General features: G+C 37.2%; 1 protein-coding gene across 1 annotated transcript in view; it reads right to left on the bottom strand.

Annotated features, from left to right (window-relative positions):
* MKI67 (marker of proliferation Ki-67) overlaps positions 1-15,468 on the bottom strand; it is a 38,547-nt gene extending 23,079 nt beyond the window's left edge. The window contains exons 1-9 of the mRNA XM_015817670.1: positions 15,429-15,468; positions 7,280-7,351; positions 6,168-6,282; positions 5,663-5,744; positions 5,447-5,562; positions 5,090-5,159; positions 4,265-4,343; positions 2,143-3,375; positions 1,136-1,377 (exon numbers count right to left, since the gene is read on the bottom strand). Of these exons, the coding sequence (XP_015673156.1) occupies positions 1,136-1,377; positions 2,143-3,375; positions 4,265-4,343; positions 5,090-5,159; positions 5,447-5,562; positions 5,663-5,744; positions 6,168-6,259 (1,914 nt within the window). The 5' untranslated portion in view covers positions 6,260-6,282; positions 7,280-7,351; positions 15,429-15,468. The remainder of the gene's footprint in view (positions 1-1,135; positions 1,378-2,142; positions 3,376-4,264; positions 4,344-5,089; positions 5,160-5,446; positions 5,563-5,662; positions 5,745-6,167; positions 6,283-7,279; positions 7,352-15,428) is intronic.
* Between the last annotated feature and the right edge of the window lie 7,257 nt (positions 15,469-22,725).

Below are 22,725 nucleotides of genomic sequence, written 5' to 3'. Positions count from 1 at the left end.
GGCTGCCACAAAGAGGGGGTCAAATTATTCTTCAAAGCACCAGAGGGCAGGACAAGAAACAATGGTTGGAAACTGATCAAAGAGAGAAGCAACCTGGAATTAAGGAGAAAGTTCCTAACAGTGAGGACAATTAACCAGTGGAACAGCTTTCCCTCAGACAGTCACTTGTCTGAGATGGTATAGGTTCTCCTGCTTAAGCAGGGGGCTGGACTAGAAGACCTCTACAGTTCCTTCCAACTCTATTCTACTCTGCTCTACTCTATTCTATTTTTAGGCATTGTCCCATCTTTATCAGATCTGGCCATTCTGGGAATGGTTTAGCAGTTTTTTAGAAGTAAATAATCCAGGACAAGGAGTGATTTGTAGCCCTGGAGCAGACTTTCTTGGAACACTGTCTCCAGAGACAGAACATTCTGTATGCATTTTCCAGGTATTTACAAACATTTCCAAGCATTCCACTTTTCTATGAAATAATTTTGAGAAATTTGCTTTCTCAAATAAATATCTAGTAAGCTTTTAAGATGAATGTTCTTTATTATTTTGAAAATGCCCCAATTTAAAAATAGAAGTCAGTAGTATAAATTCTGATTTCAGACGTATTATATAAAGCTACATTTGTAGGTCATTCACAAGAAATAACCAGATGGCTACTTGTATCTCTGCTGTAGAGTATTTCATTTTTTTAAACATTTTTTATCCAATTTTGTTGGCATAAAATATTTTATCAATGAATTTATCAATTTTATTTATTACATTTATTTGCTACCTATCTTGCCATTATAGGACTGAAATAAAATCATCAAATCTTTAAATAGAACAGAAGCACTCAGATGCAATATATCACTAATTCTTTGCAGAAAGAATTCTAGGGGAATGTTTAGATGTCCTAAGAATTCATGGCTTACATCCCCCCCCCAGAGAAATTTCTAAATTCTATGATTTCAAATTTCTGATCAATTGTTTGAACATATTTTTAAAGATACATTATTTAAAATACAAAGTTTCCAGTATGAAGACTAGTAAAGTTTAGACAAATACATACATAAATATTGTTATGGGAGCAAGAGCAATTCTTTAGTTAAAATTGTAAATAATCCTACTAATCAGCTGTTCAGTCAGTCAGTCAATCAGATACCTGTATTACAGACTGCCTCAATTCTGCAACTCTTTTCAGAACTGCTCGTGGTGAGTTTCCATATGGCATGCTTAGTCTTGCTGGAATGGCCCCTTTTTTAAGTGGCGAGTTTGGAGGTAAGCGCTTATCAAAGAGTTCAGGACTCAGTTGGCCACCAAAAGACACTCTCTTCCTCTTTCCAAGTGGTTGGACTAGAAAATCTAGCTCTTTACTTCTACGCTTTTGAGGTGATTTCTTAGCCTCTATAAATGAAGAGTAAATTATATCAAAGTGAACACATTGTCTTACAACATCAATACAATTAAAAAGTTTGCACTCTGAATACAATTGCTTAATTTTAAAAATGTCTATGGAGATTCTCGGTCACCCAGGTCAGTTATCCCAAAGGTGCTTTTTCACAAGGCAACTGGACTTTCTTGTTTTTCTTTGAAGACATTTCACTTCTCATTCAAGCTTCTTCAGCTCTGACTGGATGGTGGGGAATAGAAAGATTGTAGAATGCTGGTCATTTGCATTCTTTTAGAGTCGTTGAGACCACCATCTGCCATCAGGGTCACTTGAGTGGTGCAAATGAGTACGGAGCCTTTGTTGGAACTGCTGAAAGGACTGTGCTGTAGACTGGAGATAGATGTCATATCCCTCCCCCTCAATTTTGAACAGCCCTCTCAACAGGGGGAGGGATATGACATCATCTACCTCCAATCTAAAACACAGTTCTTTCAGCAGAAAAAACAAGAAAGTCCAGTTGCCTCCTTAAAAAGCACCTTTGGGTTAATTTTTAAAAACTCTATAAAAACCTTTTACACTTCTGGTATCAATAGTTTCAATCATAATTAAGGCATTAACATTTCAAACAATTTAATCTCTGTTTCTAGTAACCGTGTCAAACAAGCCAATTAACTGACAGAAAAAATAAGCTGATAAAACAATTTGTTTTATCTTAACCAAAGTTACTGGAGACAGCAAATAGCAACAATATTTTTTGGTATAAAAAAAACTATATTTACCTGATTTTTTATTAAGTGGACATAACAAATTCATTTCAAAAGCAGCATTAACCTTGACTGATGTTTGGACACTGCTTTCATGAGAACTGGAAAAAGTAGGTATATCATTTTTCATATTAACATTCTGCTCATGGTCTTTTATTTCTATTTTATTTTCATTTGTAGGACTTTCTTTTTCCAAGGTTCTTTCAGGAATTTGATTTGTCACTATTTCACTGGTTTGGGGAAGATCTGCAGGGATTATTGATACTGTATCTATTGCCTCTGTACACAAATATTCATTTGAAACATTTTTATTTAGTTCAATGTTGTTATTGCAGCTTTTACTAGTATTAAAATGAAGTGAACTGTAAACCATACTAGAACTTCCATCTTCTGAATCTTTCAGATTCAGTGCTGTTTCTGTGACCAATTCTCTATTTTCATTTTTGTTAGAATATATACTTCCAATCAAAATACCAGATTCATGCTCCTGCCCATTAACTTGTACGGGGCACTCTTCCATTTCTCCAGAGCTCTTCATTCTGTTCAGTGAATCTATTTCAACCCATGACCTTCTGGACTTGGAAGATCTTCGAGAGTTTCTAGAACATGGACTGGAGTAATTTTGTATACTCTCCCTGCTAGACTTTGCTTTGGGCAAAGTATTTTCTACAGATGTGAAAGCATCTGTTAAGTTAAATTTGTTAAGGCACTTAGCCTTTTTTGTATAGTCCATCGACACTATACAATGTGATTCAGTGAAATGCTGTGCACTCTGCTGATTTGCTTTAAAATATGTATTCTTATTAGCACTTCTGATTATTTGGTCTTTTCCCATTTCATTATCTTCTATGTTGTGAAAATCTGACTGATTTGTACCTTCACATTCTTGTTTCTGTTGTATATCACAATTTTGAGTACTTGATAATTTTTTGGAGTTCTTCTCTTCAAATACTGGTATTGGGCTTGTTACAATACCACTCTTTTCTTGAATTTTACTATCTTCAGAATGTTCAATTTTAGTCAACTTTGCTCGACTCACTGCAGACCTCCTAGATCTTGAGTGAAATACATCTTCCAGCAAAGTCTCATTACCAGTATTTTCCTTTACATTGTTTGTGCCATCTTCATGTTTCATTAATTCATAAAGTTTGCTAAAAGGAGACAGTTTGTTTGCTTTTTCAGTTGTGCTGTATTGTTTTTGAAGTCTTTTCTCACTTCTTCTAGGAGAGCAAGTTTTAAATTTCTTGCCTAGAGGAATATGAAACAAGCAGTTTTTAAAATCTATTTTCTTGGATAAAGCTAAAACTATTTTTGAAGCATTATATAGATAAAGTACTCATCAGAAAGTAATTTTTGAGGAATTAAGCAAAGATTTACAAATCCTTAGAAAAAAGTGCTTCACAGCATCTTTTTTCAAATCAGAAAGCAGTCAATTTTTTTCCAGCCTCAAGCAACAGCTTTGTAAACTGCTTCCAACAATCTCCACATACTTGTGGCTGCCCGTTTTGAAAATGTTCTCAATGGTAACAGCTAGAAATCGTTTAGGAAGCAACTGCATGAACCTAGAAATATATATGACTGCTTTTGTGATCATAAGAGATGTGCTTTGGATGGATCTGCATACATTACAATTTACCTCCTTCAAAGGATTTGCACAAATCTATTAAGTTCAACAAATCAAATCTTATAGAAGCTAAATTTTATTTGTAATTGCCTAACAAAGAGGTATGCAAGCAAATTATTTGTAATTTTCCAAATCACTCTCCCTTTAAGCATGGGTCTAATCAGAGAATTTTAAGGAATAGATGTGTTTATAAGCTATTTTATGAAAGTTTCTTAATGGACAAGAAAATATATGGGTCATTCTCTAAAATGTAATCAGCTGTGAAATATTATTTCTAATTTTAAGACTAGCCTGTTTCTCAGCTCTTAATTATCATAACTTAGTATATACTCAGAAACTGGGTGACTTACAGGCTCAGAAAACAATTAATCAATTAAACCAAATCCATTGATGTATTTTAACAGCAAATTCTAATGGTTGCTTCATTTGTTTTACACTAATAAATACATTCTTTTTATTAATAAAAAGTCATTAATATAATGAAGCACTTATAGAAAAAAATTAATTACCAACCAGTAATTGGAGAACTTTTGTAATCTGAGTTTTGTGTACGCAGCAAGTCCATCTGTTGCATATGCTGAACATGAAGAATCTGTAAAATTAAACACAATGCAATAGAACAAGGAATTTAATATTTCTTTTAAGCTTGCCATTTTTTCTTTAAAACAGGTTTCCACTGGTAACTCCTTAGAATAAATGATTGAAAGATAATGTAATATTTCATTTACCTCTTATCTGAAGCCAATAGTACTATGCAGTCTATAATTATCAGGACTAACTCAAGACTTTAGAATTTTGAAATGAATTTTAGATTATAATATGGACATTCATTGGTAAACCATTGCTATGCTTTCCAAAACTCATGAGCTTTCCCAAAACTAATGGACCCCTACTTCAAAAGTTCTATGTATAAGAACTAATTATTTACAGTGAAAGAAACATATTTACAATAGTTCTCTGAATATAAGTGCTAAGCATATAGAATCTAAGGCTGCAATATTATACCACTCAGGAAAATTCCAATTAAGATTAGATTTTGTACATATAAAACTAATGCCACTCTGTCTAAATCTCAATGACTCATAAATCAAGTGTCAAGTTACTTGTGGAAAACATGAGTAACAGACCAGAGAAAATGTCTTAATTTTCTAAATACGAAAATGTTGTTTTTCTCTAAATTATAGTTAAATATGTGGAATAGAATAACTAAAAGTGAAATGTAACTGGTAAATGACCAATTATTAAATCAAGCCAAAGAGCAACATACCATTTATTAATTTCTACATTTTTATTACTTCCCCCTTCCCCAAATTAAGGAAAAAATGATTTTTATTTTACCTGTAATGTTTCCTTCTCTTGAGATCTAGAAGGTCTCTTCTGAGGAAGTGAGGGAGGTGAATATTCAAACCTATTCAAGTCCAAAGATTACTTAAATTAAAATTAATCCAACTTTAAGCTATTAAGACTTTAAGAAGTTATTAAATCCACTTTATTCAAAATTGTTACTGTTTTCATCTAGTACAATATTAAACTAATAGTTTATTTACTCTTTATATAATCTGTTTTCCTGTTTGGGGAGTTTCCCCATCCATCAAATTATTTTAAAATTTCCTTTATCTTCAGGTTTCTAAACATCACTGGCTTACACAGCCTATTTCTAGCACACCCATATTTGATTATATTATTGTTACATACCTGAAAGAACGATCAATGATTGTCAGTATATCTCCATGTTTTAAGTGTGTGGAATCCTGAAAGTGATTCCCATTTAGCTGTGTTGGATTCGTAGAACTCAAGTTAAACAGCACTGCCTAAAAATACATAGGAATAAAATATGTATATCCAGATCAATCAATAAAACACAAATACCAGAAATATTAGTATTGCATAAGTACCAAAAATAATATATACCACTTTATTTTCATTGACTTCAATTTTACAATGTTCTTTAGAAACGTGAGGCAGCTGGATTCGAATATCACATTCTTTTTTCCTTTAAAATAAAATAATTACAAGATTATCCATTCAAATTATATAACTATATGCTCTTATACACACATCTCTTAAAATATATTGTGAACTCTTAACTCATTTCCATCTAATATAGCAAGGCAATGCAACTAAAGATGCATTGAGACAAGCTGATTTTTAGGTTGAGTTTTAAGAACTTCTAAAACACGTTTACATTTTTGATTAGACAAATGTCTTGCATAAATATACACTGAAGCAGATCAGATAGATCCATTATAAGTGACATATATTGCATGACTATATAAATTATATAGAAGTCACAATGAAAGAGTCTGAGAAAGTTATGACACTCCCTGAAGTTCTGCTATAAAAAGGACAGTTCTACATCACAATTACATAATGAAAATCCTATACAAATAAACCCCTTATCAATTTAAAGTCTTACCTTCCAAACAAACAAGAGTTTGCAGTGAGCGGAAAATAAGTTCCATCGGTCCCATTTCTCTTAATAACAACAATTTTCCCAAAAACTGGCATTTTCACATTTGTATATCTTACCTCTAAGGAAAAAAATATATAAAAATTACTGCAAATTTCAACATACCTTGGTGACAGTATGTAGAAAGTTCATGGTCGTGCATATCATTTGCTATCTCAACTAAGGTCACAGGTTTTTGAATAGAAATTTTTTTACATTATGTTATGACTACTGGGAAAGTGTGCTTTAAGTCTATAATGGAGTTCCGGCTGCCATAACGTATTGTGCCACTTCCCCTGGTCATGTGACCTGGGTGCTTGCAACCTATTTGCACTTACAAACAGTTGCCAAGCGCCCTGAGATCATGGGTCACCATCTACCATCTTTTCTGCTGGCTTCTCCAGAAGGTCAATGAAGACTTAGTTCAACAGTAATTTGTTTATAATTGTTGACTACTCAGATAGGTACAAGCAAAATTTTAAAAATCCAGAAAATTAAATTGTGAGAAAAATCAAGAGGGAAAAAGAAAAATTACAATAATCCAAAACTTTTCTTCTTTGGGTCGCGGAACTTAAATTTACTCATTTTATTATCTTACATCTGGATTAGAATTATAGTTAGCGATCTCAGTGGCTTTAAATATTAGGCGAGTATTCCCTGTGCCAGATAATCCTTTTAATGTTATCTGGAATGAAAATGCAAACTAGGACAGAATGGTTGGTAGACTACATCGCTCCCCAATGAACTATTTCCGACAGAATGTTCAGAGACCTTAACAGGCTTGGACTTTGACAGCCTGAACTACTCTCTAGGACTGGTCATGGGTGTCAAACTCGATCATATCACATGACCTATTGAGATTTTTTTGCCTTTGCGGAGCCCGGGTGGGCATGGCCTGTGATGCATCCGGCCCACGGGCTGCCAGTTTGACACCCCTAGGTGAAGTTGATTTCATGCCTCCTGGAACTGGGAGGGCACCTTGGGACATCAGAAAAAGGGCAAGGAAATTGAGAAGCAGGCCAATGTGCAGTGAGTAGCAAACTCGTAAGTGGTGTGTCTGATTTTAAGCCTGACATTACCTGCTTGAATTAAATGCTGGGAAAGTTTCCTGCATGAACTGCAAGTTTACATTTCTCTACCTACAATTTTACCTGTAAAAGAAAAAAAAAGCACACATTAACCCAGAAACTGAAGCCTTTTTATAACTCCTTAATAGAAAGGAAAAAGCAATAAACCTATTTATTGAAAAACACTAATATTTTTCTAACATCTAAAATGGACGTCTCTCAATTTTACTTAAAACTTCTTTTCAACTAGGTTCACTTAGTTAGTAGTACTAGCAGAATGCCTACTGTTTTGTTGTATGTGTTAGATTAAAATAGCAAGCCAATAACAGCATATGAAACATTCTCAGAATGGCTTTATTTTAATGGAAGTTGGTATAAAACCAGTATTGTTCGATGACAGGGTAAAATCTTACAATGTGGACAAATTATCTGAGTTTGGACCACTGACACCAGTCACTCTCAGCACCAAATGTTTGGGTAATCTAGATGATTTAACAAACCAATAGCCACATTCAAGAATAAAGCCATTCAGAGCCTTTGTAAACTACTGTACTTTTGCAAGCTACTGTACTGTGCTGATATCTGCTGGAGAATTTCATGCCCATAATCGTATACCCCATCAGAGAATTTGTCCTACACAAAACCTCGCTTCCTTCTCCACGCAGCCTCAGCGAAGTGCAGGATTCTAAGAACCGTAACAGAACTGCCATTTATCTCACAATAAGGCCCAAAATCAGTTCGTTCATTTATTGTTCTTCTTCTGCTTTCATCTTAAGCCATGATTTAAGCTACCTTTTTTTTAGATCGCACGTTAGCAAAAATAAATCCTTTTCTCAGCTAGTCTAAGATCAGTGGGCCACGTGCGAGCTAAGCTCGGCTCAACCAAGGAAGCCCACAAGCTTTCCCTTCTTTAAATATCCTGTACCGCTCAGTACGTTTCAATTGCCCTCAAGCCCCAGCACCATATCGCGATCGGAAACTCCCACGGCGCCTTTCTTTCCCTCGTGCCCGATTCAAAGGAGCCCCTTAACTCGCTTCAGGGCACATCTTGCCCCCAGAACCAGTCAGACCCCCTTTGGCTCCTCTTCCCAGCACCGCTGCCTTCAGCAAGTCACCCCCAAAGAAAGCCGAGCCTCCCTCGCACAGGCGCCGTTCTCACCCGGACGAAGAGCAGCCCCTCACCTGCCCCGCCACGCGCACGACCCCCCTCTCGTGTCGGAGGCAGCACCGCGCGCGCGCTAAATTTCTCCTTCCGCTCATTCAAACCGACCGACTGCTCCCCGCCGCTGAAGCTGCGCGTATATCCTTCCGCTGTCTGCTCCAAGCGGGAGACCAGCGGTCGATTCTTCGTCGGTCTCTGTGCGACCGGACGGGAAAAAACTGGCTTACCTGGATCCCCGCGCTCTCGTTTGCCGATCCAGACCCTGGATAGCCCCGGAGCTTGTTAAGCGCAAGCATCGCACCCCTATCCCCACCTGTGAATGTTTTTTTTCAAAAGAGCTCGGCGTTCTCTGATTGGCCACTGTGTAGTGATGTCAGCGCAAGAGTAATCCAATAGGGAGGCAGTCCGGACGGACTTCAATTTTTAAACAGACGTTAACATAGACTGGGTTTTTTTTTTTTCTTATCTGGATGTTTCCCGCCAAACAGGAGGATAGAAGGCAAAAAGAAGCGCAAATATCGTTTTGATCTTAACAATAGCCGTAATATGGTGCTATGTGGCATAAAGGTATTGTGGCATGGGCAGGTATTATTGTTTTAGAGGGTTATGCCCATGAAATTTAAATTTACCCAACAGCAACTCCTGTTATATTTAGGCAGCTTTACTTGCTCTCGTAGTTACATGACATTGCAAACAAAGTGTCGTTTGTCATTAAGCAAAAATACCGTTCGGAATGTTGGTGAGATTAAGGAAATACAGTAAAAGATTTCAAAACTATCTTTCCGTTGTTCAACAGCGAAGCCATCCTTTTTTTGTTGTCTCAAACATGGCTTGTTGGACCCGGTATGCAAAGCCAATTAACACACACCAAGAATAGGATTAATGTGATATATCTGAGCAAATAAAGCATTGTGTGAAAAATGTCCCAAAGCATGCACACCTACCCTTGGGTGAACTGCTTTTAATACAGTTCTTACAAAGTGCATCTGTTCTTGGGGTGGGTTCTTGTACAGAAACAAATTTAAAAGGCATAAATCATTAAATCTTGGATGCTTTACTGCCTTTCCCATTTTACTGTAAAAGTTATATCATAGTAACTTCTCTCTGTCCTACAGAAATTGTCTTGTTGGTTTAGCAGTTTCCTCTGGCACTCCTTATAGTCATCTGCAGGTACATTATCTAACATCTCTTTGTAACTAAGCTTCATCTCTGCCGAATTAACTTATCAAAACTAAACTTTGATTATCAAATCTGAGGATACATTAGGCTAAAGTAGGTAATCTCAATTTCTCTCAATTTCTATACAGAAGGGAATCCCTTTGATTCCAGAGCAGTTTACTTTATCCCACAGAATATCAGATATTGAATGTAATGTTTATGTTCTGAGGGCACATGCAAGCACAGTACACACAGTTCGTAGAAATCAGTTTTCCTTTGCGGTTGTCTTGTTTTCCCACCAAATCTGCCCTCTTCATACAAAATCTCTTAAGAAGTAGGCAAAAGAGCTGCACAAATGATTGTGCTCCTAACACTTCAAACTCATAATCTGAAAGTCCTTTTGGTAGTGAGGTTGCTGCAAAGTGTTTCATAGCTACTACAGTGATATTTTGATATCAGGTGTGCTTTACAGGTAGTCCTTGACTTACATTCATTTAGTGACCGTTCACAAAGGCACTGAAAAGTTTGACTTGCAACCAGTCCTCAGTTATAATTGACATAGCTTGCCCACGGTCATCTAATCAAAATTTGGTTGCTAGACACCCAGGATGTATTTACAATGGCTGCAGCATCTTGAGGTCATGAAGTTGCTATTTATGATTTTCCCAGCGGCTTCCGGCGAGCAAACTCAATAAGGAAAGCCAGATTCGCTTAAAGACTGCATGATTCACTGAACAATTGTGGCAAAAAATTGGGTGTGATTCACATAACAACTACCTCGCTTAACAATGGAAATTCTGGTCTCAATTGTGGTCATAAATAAGGGCTACCTGTATTTGGTATGACACATCACTGAGTAAAAGTAATCAAAATGTACTCCATGGGGCATTTATTACAGACTTATATACTATATTTTGAATTTTAAACATCTCCTTGCCATTAAACAGGGATGATCAATCAAGGGTGTATAAACACACACAAAATCATATGTAATTTAGTACTTATTATATGCTTGTGTGACAGAAATTCTGCAGGACTGTACAAAAGCTGCCAGCAAAAGAAAAAGAAACACTATTAATGAGTAGGGTTTCTCTCCTCTCTGGGGAGCAAATAGGAATGTACAATCATTTTGATTGTGCCTGTAATGGTTTATAATTACCTTGAGCTGTTTTTGTTCTTTTCATTTGTGCTACCAGGATTAGAACACTAGAATATATCTCCTCAATCATGGATCTTGAAAGAAAATACTGAATGTGTACTTTGCTCTAAATTCCTATCTCTACCAAAATAGCAGCTTCTTGTGCCTCTTTTCCCTATGTCTACTGTAAAATACATATATTTTATTACAGGGATACTGTGGGCACTGGTCTGTACATACCTTCCACAGTGGCTTATTCATATAGTTCTGTAAAGAGCAACTTCTTTGCAATTTTTAGTGTCTCTGTATGTCATGACATAAATGTGGAAAAATTTTCTGTTGATGTGTATCTTAAATTGCCTTAAATATTGGTTTCTCAGTTGCCCTAGTACTATCATAAAAGCTGGTCCAAGACACTCTGCTGCATGAGGCAAAGGACAAAATGATGTTTCTTCTCATTTCAGACAAAAGGCAGATGAATTTTACTTTAGGAAAAGTGACAAGACAAAACAGTATTCCTTATCTTAGGGTAGGCCAATTTTGAACGTGTAGAACTGATTACATTCAGAGATGTGGAAAAGATTGAATTATTGCATGGGTTTGAACTATGGCTGGGCTTCGTGTTTCCCGGTATCATGAAGACTCTGTCAGTGATGAAAAACAGGAGGGGCGAGGGGAGAGTTGGGAAGTAGGCAAGGCGTAGTATGAGTGGCAACCTGCTGAGTTGGCTTTCTGAAGGGTTGTATTAAGCCCAATGTTCCTGTGTTGTGGTGGGATTTTCCTGAGCAGAAGGTACTGACTAGAAGGTTGTGGCAAGGGAAGTCAGGCAATAAGAACAAAATTTTGGTTATGTTGGACAAGTGTAGGTATGGCAGGAAATTAACATGGACTGCACTCAGGGAACACATGTTCAGCATCTTTGAAAGATTCCTCCTTTCATCTCTTAATCCTTATACTGGGAGTCAGAATTATAGCTCTGCACCTCTGATTTCTGCTGTATGTCCATTCTGTCTATAGTAAGTCTTCTCTCGTCCATAATTTTATTGTGGCAGATCTGTGGCTTACTGAAAACTGAGAAAGTGAGGGTGGGAGAGAGTTCCTCTCTTGAAAACCTGCCCACCCTGAATTCAGGTTTGGTATCAGCCATTATCTCTATTTTTTACTTTTAAGTCATTTGAAAAGCAAAGAGTGTTGTTGGTCAGTATTTGGAGTATTTGTTTACAATGTTATCATTAATCTATCTTTACACTCTGTATAGTACTTTGTGGGAAGTCAGCCCTCCCCAAAGAAGGAAATATTAAAAAGGCAGAATATTATATTTCCTCAAAGGATCTTAAAAAGGCAGAAAAGCATGCCCAGTTTTTCTTAATAGCCCCAAGTCTCTCTCCCCCAAGCAGAAACCTGCTCTGTAAAAATGCAGATATCATAATCTTATCAGAAAGATTGGAGCCAGGAAGCTGGGATTAGAAAGACAAAGATCCATAGACTCAACAATTCCTCACACCAATAATCCAACAGTCATCAGCCACAGCCACAGGGAAGCAAGATATGACCTTTGGGACATAATAGGATTAACCCACTACCATTAGAATACCAGAAGGGCACACTCAGACTCAAGTCAAAGTTCATGCCACAGGAACAACTCGGAACAAAAGTCCAAGAAGGTATAAAAACCCACTCCCTACTACAGGTGGTCAGGTTTTTTTCCAGAGCCATCTTTCTGTCTGGCTCTCCTCTATCAATAAACTGCAACCTTCTTTCTAAAGCAGTCTCCATGTTGTTTATTTCCGGCTTGGACTGGACCCTGATGAAGATTTTTCTTTCAACTTACTTTTGCACCCTTTTGCTTAGGAAGGCTTCTTCAAGCACATCCAAAAGTGCAAAAAAAAAAAAAAAAAGGTTCTAGAAATGGACCAGCTAAGCTTAGATGACTTTATACTCTTTGCATGCTTTTTGTTTCTACTGATGTCAATACCTTTATGTATGATAGATTATAATCTTCAAATGTTACATGAAACCCTCGCAATCTACTGAGCAAAGAATGAATAGAAGGAACACGCAGATCTAAAGTTAGTAATCCACTATCAATGTTGCTATCTCCCTCTCTCACATCCACTCCCTAGTCTGTTTTTAAGTTTCCACAGGTTTATATTAACGTATAAACAAATTTATAAAAGGCTTATTTCAAAACATGTTTAAATTATGTCTTTATGAATTGAAGTCTTTATGCCAGCAAGTATTCCTACTATGAAAGAAGACAGTGAAAGAGTTACATCATGTACAAAAAATTAAAACACAGAAAATTTTTATCCTCATATTCCTTTCAATCTTGACAATCATTCTACTGTGCAGTCCACTGGAACAAAACTCTCAATGCCAGAAGTATTCTAAGCAAATAAACATTAGAAACATTTTATTTACTACCATAGCAAATAATGTGAACTTAAAACAAGCCTCCCTGCTAGGACTTTACCAGTAGATGGGATAGTACTGCTGAATAGCCTCCATTCTAATAAAAGTTTTAATACATGATTTTTAAAAGTAGGCAACTTGGAAGAAAGTTCAAAATGTTCAACACAACAGCCACAGTTACTTAGCCCAGCAAAAAGCAATTGAAATCACACTGACAGAGCTTAAGGATAATTGGAAACATTTTCTTCTCTCTGGCAATACTTTGAGAAGCTTAACATCAGTCCAGGCTTCTTATAGTATAGCACTGACATCCATGCAAGCTCTCAAATGTAACAAAAATCATTCCAGATACAATCTGGCAATACATTAACTGTCTTGCATTGAAAACTGGACCTTAAAGCAATGCATGCAATTTGTTAACAAATGCACAACAAAAGCAAGCATGTAGCTTTATTTTCAGAACAACAAAACCTCAATCAGCCTCATTAGCAATATTTAAAATGCATAAACAGCACTTTTCCTTTTCTGTATTTACAGACCCTATAGAGGTCTGAAAACGTGAAAATGTACTTCCAAGGAGACATGTACTACTTGTAAACTGAAGGTTGCTCTAAATCAGGGGTGTCAAACTCAATTTCATTGAGGGCCACATCAGCATTGCGGTTGCCCTGGGTGTGTGTGTGTGGCCAGAGTGCGTGTGGCCTACTGGGTGGGCATGGCCAGCTCTACATCGTTCGCGTCAAGGGTGCCTGTGGGGGCCTGGGCAGGAGTGGGACAGATCTGAGGATCTCTGGCAGAAGGGGGTGGGACTGGGGCAAGCACCAAGGCATGGTCCATTTCTTCATTCCTCACAAAGGGTGACACCTCCCCAGCATGCACCCAGGGGGTGGGACCGACACGGCAGGGGCTGGTTCTTAGCTGTTTCTAGACGGCCTTGTGGAGCTAAGACTGAATGCGTTTCAGCATAGATGGCAACCACAAAATTGTACATGGGATCCTGGCCGGCCTGGGCCAGGGCCAAGGCAGAGGGGGCCGTTCCCTCAGTGTTTCCAGGATGGCTTCGCGGGCCACATGAAACCACTTCGCGGGCTGCATCCAGCCCCTTGGGCCTTGTGTTTGACATGTCTGCTCTAAATTCTCCATAGCAAGAAATATATTAAAAAAATCTTTATTCACAAGCCAAATGAAACATCTGAAACATCCTTACTCACTTTATTTTACATGGAGATGAAATAAAACCAGCATTGTCTGAAAACAGGGTAAAACCTTCTACAATATGGGCAAATTAACCTGTGTTTGGATGATGAAATCAGGCCGTTTTGGCTTGGAATGCCAATTGGAAATTAGGTTTTATGATTTAATATACCATCAGAGAAATTCAAGGATAAAACTGCAAGTGGCATTTTGTAAGCTACTATATTGTGCTGATATCTGCTGGAGAATTTCATACCCACAATCATATACCCCATCAGAGAGAAGAATTTGTCCTACATCAAAACCTCGCTTCCTTCTCCACACAAGCGCTCAGCGAACTGCAGGATCCCAAGAAGAACCGTAACAGAGTAACTGCTATTTATCTCATAATAAGGCGCAAAATCAGTTCATTTGTTGTTCCTCTTCTGCTTTCATTTCAAGCCATTTAAGTTCCTTTTTAGACCGTACGTTAACAAAAATAAATCCTTTTCTCAGATACAGTCTAAGATCGGTAGATGCCCCGTCAGTGGGCCACGTGCGAACTAAGCTCGGCTAAATCAAGGAAGCCCACAAGCTTTCCCTTCTTTACATATCCTGTACGGTTCAATTGCCCTCAAGTCCGAGCAAAACACATCGCGATCGGAAACTTCCACGGCGCCTCTTTCTTTCCTCACGCCCGATTGAAAGGAACCCCTTAATTCGCTTCAGGGCATATCTCGCCCCCAGCACCAGTCAACTCCCCCCCGCCCTTGGCTCCTCTTCCCAGCACCGCTGCCTTCAGCAAGTCACCCCAAGGAAAGCCGAGCCTCCCTCGCACAGGCGCCGTTCTCACCCGGACGAAGAGCAGCCCCTCACCTGCCCCGCGCGTTTCCCGCCACGGCACGCGCAGGACCCCCTCGCGTCTCGGAGGGAGCAACGCGCGCGCGCTAAATTTGTCCTCCCGCTCATTCAAACCACCGACTCCTCCCCGCCCTCTGAGGCCGCTGAAGCTTCGCGTAAATCCTTCCGCCGTCTGTCAAGACTGCTCCGGGCGGGGAGGCAACGGTTGATTCTTCGTCCCTCTCTGTGCGACCGGATGGGAAAAAAAACCGGATTACCTGGATCCCCGCTCTCCCGTTTGCCGATCCAAACCTTGGATAGCCCCGGAACTTGTTAAGCCCAAGTATCGCACTCCTACCTGTGAATTTGTTTTTTCAAAAGAGCTCGGCGTTCTGATTGGTCACTGTGTGGTGATGTCAGGCAAGAGTAATCCAATAGGGAGGGAGTCCGGCCGGACTTCAATTTTTAAACAGACCTAAGATAGACTTTTTTTTTTTTAAGCTACCTGCGTGGCGATACACTTACCTTTACTATTTTGAATTAGACTGAGACTCCAATCTATCTATCTTTTTTGTTAAGAAATGCTCAACAAAACTTCCCTGAAGCAGTAAGTAAAGAGAGGTATTATCTGGATTGCATAATACTGAATATTGGTGTGTCCCACGTTTGTCTATGGAGATTCTCAGTCATCCAGGCCATCTATCTCCAATCTACAACACAGTCCTCTTTCAACAGTTTCAAGAAGGCTGCACACCCATTTGCACTACTCAGGTGACCCTGACGACACAGATAAGCCTCCAGGTTGCCTCACTGACTCTAAGAATGAAAATGATCAGCTGTCTGCAAGGAGTAAAAACCCTTCCATTCTCCTTCCATTCCCCACCATCCAGTCGTGGGAGGTGATAGTCTCAAAACATTACAGCAAGGAAGAAAATGGATTTCTTCAAAATATAAGATTACAACTTTTATAGCACAATTGCTATTCCTCCTTCCTTGTTTCTGCCCCTTTCATGACAGAGTTGGGGAGAATAGATCCTGGCTTTAGCCCATCTGTGTGTGGAATTGCAGGGTTTTGTATTTTCCATCTTCTATTGAATGTCTACATGAGGCCTTGGGTTGAGCTCCTTTGCCCGGGGGTTAGGTATCAGTACACTGCTGTACCCACCTTATGAAATCCTCTTCCCTGGAAGAGAAGTCAATTCCATCCCTTTCAACATTCATAAGTCCCTTAAAACCTGACTATGCCATCAGGTCTGGGCATTCCAAGAGATTGAAGAAATCTTGCAATAGTTGCTTGCTGCTGTTAAACTAATTTCTTAATCTTGTGTGTGTTTTATTATAGTATTTGTATCTTTTATGTTTGGTTGTGTATATTTATTTTTCTTTTAGTACACCACCCAGTCATACTTTTGTGAGTTAGACAGCTATAAAAATATGATAAACAAAATATGCTAAGTATTTTAACATCTTACATGTGATCCATATTGGAAACTTTTGTTTTGGATTTACATATGGCAGGCTCATTCTTATATATGAATATCTTGTATGAAAGTTTAACTACTTTTCTTTCAGATTTGGAGATAAAAATCTCAGACATGTTAATAAAACTGTATGCCCAATCGTGATCAAGCTTAATAATTCCGATTATTAACAGCTCTAATTGCCGTTGCAACTAGCAGCTTATGCTAAGAAGACTGCAAAATTCCTGTCAATAACTAAAACAGTTAGAAGTTGTTTGGTTCCTCACTTACTGTTAACTATTAATTGTTTTAGGATTTTCTTGCAATTTTCCCACTTACTGTATTGTATTCTCAGTCTTTTAATTGTGTTTGGACTTGAACCATAAATAAATTTGACTGTTTTTCTAATATTTTTTTGAAGGAAGAGTAGTATTCAAAGGCAAAATCACTTAGTTTATACAAAGCAAGTTTGAATTATGCATTCAGAATATGCAAAATAAAACACTCAAGGTTTTTCTGCAAAAATAATGGGATAAGTTAACAGTAGTGATATCACATTAAAAAGATAAATATTTATACACATGCTTACAAACTGATTCCTTTGGCCTAGAGAATATTTAGTGAATTGAACTCCAAATATTGTCAACATTGTTTACCATTTTTTTAAAAAAAAGAATAGAGTTCAATATGAGTGCCATTCTTTTTAATGAGAATAGCTAGGCAGGATAGTATAGTTCAAATACTGGACTAGAAAGACCAAATTCGTATCCATTCCCAACATTGGAAGCTCATTCTATCACTCTGAGATGGTCACTCAGGCCAAGTTACCTCATGGGGTTCTTGTGAGGAAAATAAAATCTTGTGATAAGTCAATGTTATGTACACATCCTTAATTTCCTGAATGAAAGGCAGGATTAAATCTAGTATCAAAGATATGGATATTATTAATAATAAATATATTAATGTAAACCATAGCTCCTTCTTCTGAGAATCCAATAATTAACATTTTTATGCCAGAGTCAGCTGGCATGCCTTCTCTATTTCATAAAATCACTATCAGCATATTTATATTTTTGTATTTATAAGAATGCAGAAGTCTAATCCTTTCACAGAAACAAAATACCTGCATACATTTATGAATGAAATCTATATAACGATTTATTGAGATTTAAAGTTCTTCCAAGTAATATTTTTAAAAAGGAGATGGCATTGTAGCAATTAAAAATAAAAAGTATCAGAAAGTTTATATATAGTAATAACAATCTTCTACAGTGCTATATATTAATATATCAAATAAAATTTAAAAAATAAGTTACGTATTCTGTCCTCCACCTGGAGTCTTATGCTTGTGGTAGAAGTCAAAAAACTTTTGATCTGTCCCCTACCTTTTAACAGGCTTCTGATCTAAGGTCAGAGAAACCCATCTCTGCTCACAAAATTCAATGTTTCCTTAAAGGCAATAAATCACTGACAGGCAGGAATCTGGCACTGGAGCCAATCAAAATTTAAAAACCTTGGGAATTTAGCACCTCTGCCTGGCCAGGAAGACCTTTCCTGATGAAGGAGATAACAGACAAAATATTTTCTAAGTTTCTGTGATCATAAAAGTATCACACCTGTGTTTCCTGTTTCTCTGTGCCATAAAACTCACACTCTTATGATCTCCTGCCTTATACAAAGGGCTCAAAACAATATAAAAATCTTATTAATGTGCCAATCTGTGGTCAGCTGTCCCCAAAAGCAAACCTTGTATTGATTCTGGAATAATAATAAAGAAACCTCCTTTCCAAAAGCAGACAGCCTTCACACCTTGATTGCTTCCTAGCTCAGAAGGAACCCAGAAATTCTCCCATCAATTGAATGTCTTTGGGGATCTTTTTTTTCTCTTTTCGCTTGCCACCTCGGGGATATTGCATTCTTCCTCATGCATTTCTGGAAGTGAGTCTTCCCTTGAGATGCAAACATTTGTTTTCTATAGGTTTCCTCCCTTAGACAAAAGTGGTAGGGATTCCAAACCAAGTTGATCTTCTCCAACATCTCTTTTGCTATTGGTAACGGGCTGCTTCTAGACTGCCTCAATTTCTCCTGTTGCTTAACCTCAGTCAACACTTGGGGAACATTTGCTGTCCTCATTTGATCTCACTTCCTGCTATTGTGTATGTGTGAGAGAGAATGAGTGTGAGAGAGAAAATCCTCCTAGTACAATGTTTCTCAACCTCAGCCTCTTTAAGATGTGTGGATTTCAACTCTACACACTGTTCACAAATTCCGCAAGTTCACACATCTTAATGGTTCTAATGCACATCATCTTCAAGGGTGAATGCTTCAGTAGGCCCAAAGATGCAGTTTTCCCTCTAATCTGATCTTCACATAAATGGTGCAGCAGGGATCAGAGCTAATGCATACTCAAACGAATCCTCCTAAATGGGGAAAAATAATTTTACAACACAAGTATGTTGTAAAGCTCTCTGCCTATCTCCTCAGAAGTAAATGTCATTGATTTTTAAGAAACATTCTCCTAACAGAAGTATAAGAAAATTATATCCTTAAGTACTTGAAAATTCCCAGACTGAGATTTTTCTATAGTAATTAGTTTTGAAATATATACTCACTTAAAGAATTCAATTAACTTTAATATATCATATCCTACTGGAGAAATTACTGCTGACATATTTGTTTTGAAAATAAATTATAACTCATTTGTGGGCAAAGTAAGCAACATTTAGAATTAACAAACTCAATCACTTCTATCATATAAGATTTCATTTAGTGAATACTTCAAGTTTGGATAATTCCATCATTCTGTTCTATAGGTGTAAACCATAATGGAGTGATGTACTTTTTTTAACTATGTCATAGTTAACAGTCATTTAATTATGATTGCTTTTGAGGGGGCAATGGCAGTTTTCTTGGCAATATTATATTTCAAAAGTGGTTTGCCATTGCCTGTTTCTTAGGACTCAAGAGAGAGTGAGTGGCCCAAGGGGTATAAGGTGGGACTAGACTCATAGCATGGTGCCTTAACAACTATATCAAACTGGCTGTCAGGGTTTCAAACTATGATTCATAACATTACTTAATTATCAGAAGACATTTCTTATACATTTCTTATACATACGTTATAATGTCCTCTCAACAAAGTTGTCAGGCTGCTTGGGAAGCCACATTTGACCAGTGGTCCTGTATCCTTGCCCAATGTGGCTTCTCAATACTAGTTTGAAAGTTATTATAAGTATCATAATTAATATTACAAATTTTTTTGAAGATTTTTGTTTAAAGGAAGCAATGATTGAAACTCTTCTAAACCTTGTACAGTTTCAGATCTCTTAGGCAAGCCACTGTAAGTTGCCATAATTAGATAAAACAATCAAAAGGATGGTAGCTTCAGGAACGGTTGCTGAAATTGGGTATGTCTAGTTTAACGAAGAGAAGGACGAGGGGGGACATGATAGCAGTGTTCCAATATCTTAGGGGCTGCCACAAAGAAGAGGGAGTCAGGCTATTCTCCAAAGCGCCTGAAGGCAGGACAAGAAGCAACGGGTGGAAACTAACCAAAGAGAAAAGCAACCTAGAACTAAGGAGAAACTTCCTGACAGTTAGAACAATTAACCAGTGGAACAACCTGCCTCCAGAAACAGTGAATGCTCCAACACTGGAAGTTTTTAAGAAGAAACTGGACAGCCATTTGTCCGAAATGGTATAGGGTTGGACTAGATGACCTCCGAGGTCCCTTCCAACTTTATCATTATTATTATTATTATTATTATTATTATTATTATTATTATTATTATTATTATTATTATTATTATTATTATTATATCTTGAGTCATTTCAGACTGGTGTCTTTTGACATTATCAATTAAGACACATTCTTCTGAATCTCCCAAGTGATGTGCAAATAAGAGTTCTACTTGCTTCCTTTTCTCTCAAACAGATTTCAGATGGTGTTACTTAAGGACAGTTGCTTTTCAGAAAGATAGCTATTGCATAGTGATCCTGATAACATATAGTAATGCAATGCTTTTCTGAAATGACTATGACCACACAGGATAGCATAAATTATAGTGCATTAAAATTCAGGCATAATAGTAGTGTTTGCAAGGATTAGAGTTCCAAAAAGTTAATAAAAAGCTCCCTGTTCTGAATAGGTTCCTGCTGTCCCAGAAAAAGCAGATATACAGTTTGGGGATTTTGGCTGATAAATTAATTATGTCTCTTTCTGGAAGAAAATGACCGTAAAACTATGGTGAAATCTCAGTGAGTGCATAACCTAAGATCAAGTTGTCTCTGGAAGAAGAAAGTATTGTATTAAAAGTACTGCATTGGCTGCCTGTTTGCAGGTGAAATACTAAGCGCTTGTTTATATAGTGTTACTGAAAATGCTCCAAGGAGGGCCAATCAAGAATGATTTGCAACAGGAATGAGGAGCCCTTGGCCCCCCAAACAGAGATAGGGCAAAGGGAATCAGGGCTAAATAAAAGGGGGCAAATCCCCAATCTCTGTTTTGATGAAACCAAGTAAGGGGATAAAATAAACAAGCTGAAAACATAAGCAGCAGCTTTTCCTACATGCCTGTCACTAAATAAAATCAATTAAAAATCAAGGAATTACTTATTTATAAAAGTTAGATTCCCCCTTTCTGTTTATGCAATACTCAGGGCAGCTTATAGCAGTGTTTTAAAACGTGCAATGATTAACTATTTCAGGAAAAAAGATCATATGTAGAATTCTGCTGTGGATTTTAAATAAGTGGAACATTAGTGGAACATTAGATGTGTGGTGTTTCTTGTAAAGAAAAAAAACACCACTGCCCAGAAAGATTATATTAGCATTTGTATAATCCACTGGGATAACTAAGAAAAATGATTACTTATATTCAGATTTAGAATAAGTATGTGTGTTCTGAATGAATTATTCAACTACCATTTTAAATTAAATATTATACCTAAAATGCTTCATTTAACACTCTTTTGTCAGAATAGTGTTCTGTGTAAAATAACCATAATTTTAACAGCTTGACAAAGTAATTTAAATAAGGGGCTTTACGTTCTTTATAAAATTGTAATATTTAGTTTAAATGAGCAAACAGGACAGGAATTAAATTAAGAGATTTAAGGAAAGAAATACAGCCTGAAAATAAAATGAAGCCTTGTTCTTGCATTGGAATTATTAGATTTGCAATCTGCATATACAAATAATTCAGCAACATTCACTGGAATTATAAATACTATACAGCAAGATCAAATTATAAATGTAATAAAAGAAAACATCACTATATTACATACATACAACATCCTTGACATAAATTAAATAGAGTTTAGCATGTACATAAAAAGGTTCAGTAGCAATACATTACAAATTACAATGCCTAAAGTAAACACTTCAAACTACTGGAACAAAAAGGTTCAAAACAAGATTCATAAATGTCCTTTCCAAAATGATCAATATAATAGGTATTCTTCTTTAGAGCCTTTGTAACACGTAATTATTGTGAAACATTCTCAGCAAGCACAAGGAATAGAAAAGCCCCATCCAGGTATTTCACTGCAGTTCAGAAGAGCTATGATGATATAACTGATGTGCATGTATGATTCTCAACATCCTCAAGCACTTGGCTGCTTCCAAATGCATTTGCATTATGCAGTGATTTGAAATGTTGAAATAAGCAAGCCAGTTTTATGTGCCTTGAGTACTTTCTGCAACTTTGGTCATAACCCAACTCACAAACTGTAAATGTAGTTTTGGAATGATGATGATAAATACACTTACAATATCACTGTATGCAGGCATAGCACTTGCTTACACTTCCATGGTCTTCACCACATTTTTTACTTTACCTATACTTAGAAAAATACCTGTATATACTGTAGCTATGCCAATCTTTCCCCAGCATTATTCCAAATAAGACCTAGTGCAGAGGTGTTCTATCCCAGCCTATTGCCGTCCTTGTTAAAGGCACAAGGACCAACCCCTGCTGATACAATAGGCTGGAAACGTTAAAACAAAACAAAATCCCTTTTATTTGGGTGACAATCCTGTCAATAAGTCCAAAACACAAACAGCAAACCTCAAGTTCAAAGGAAGGAAATAGTCCACAGGAACACGTTGCAAACAA

This window comes from Protobothrops mucrosquamatus, unplaced genomic scaffold (genome assembly GCF_001527695.2).
Source record: "Protobothrops mucrosquamatus isolate PMUCROS unplaced genomic scaffold, P.Mucros_1.0 scaffold_128, whole genome shotgun sequence".
Lineage (NCBI taxonomy): Eukaryota > Metazoa > Chordata > Lepidosauria > Squamata > Viperidae > Protobothrops > Protobothrops mucrosquamatus.
Note: the sequence above shows the minus strand (reverse complement) of the source record. Positions and strands in the feature narration are given on the sequence as shown.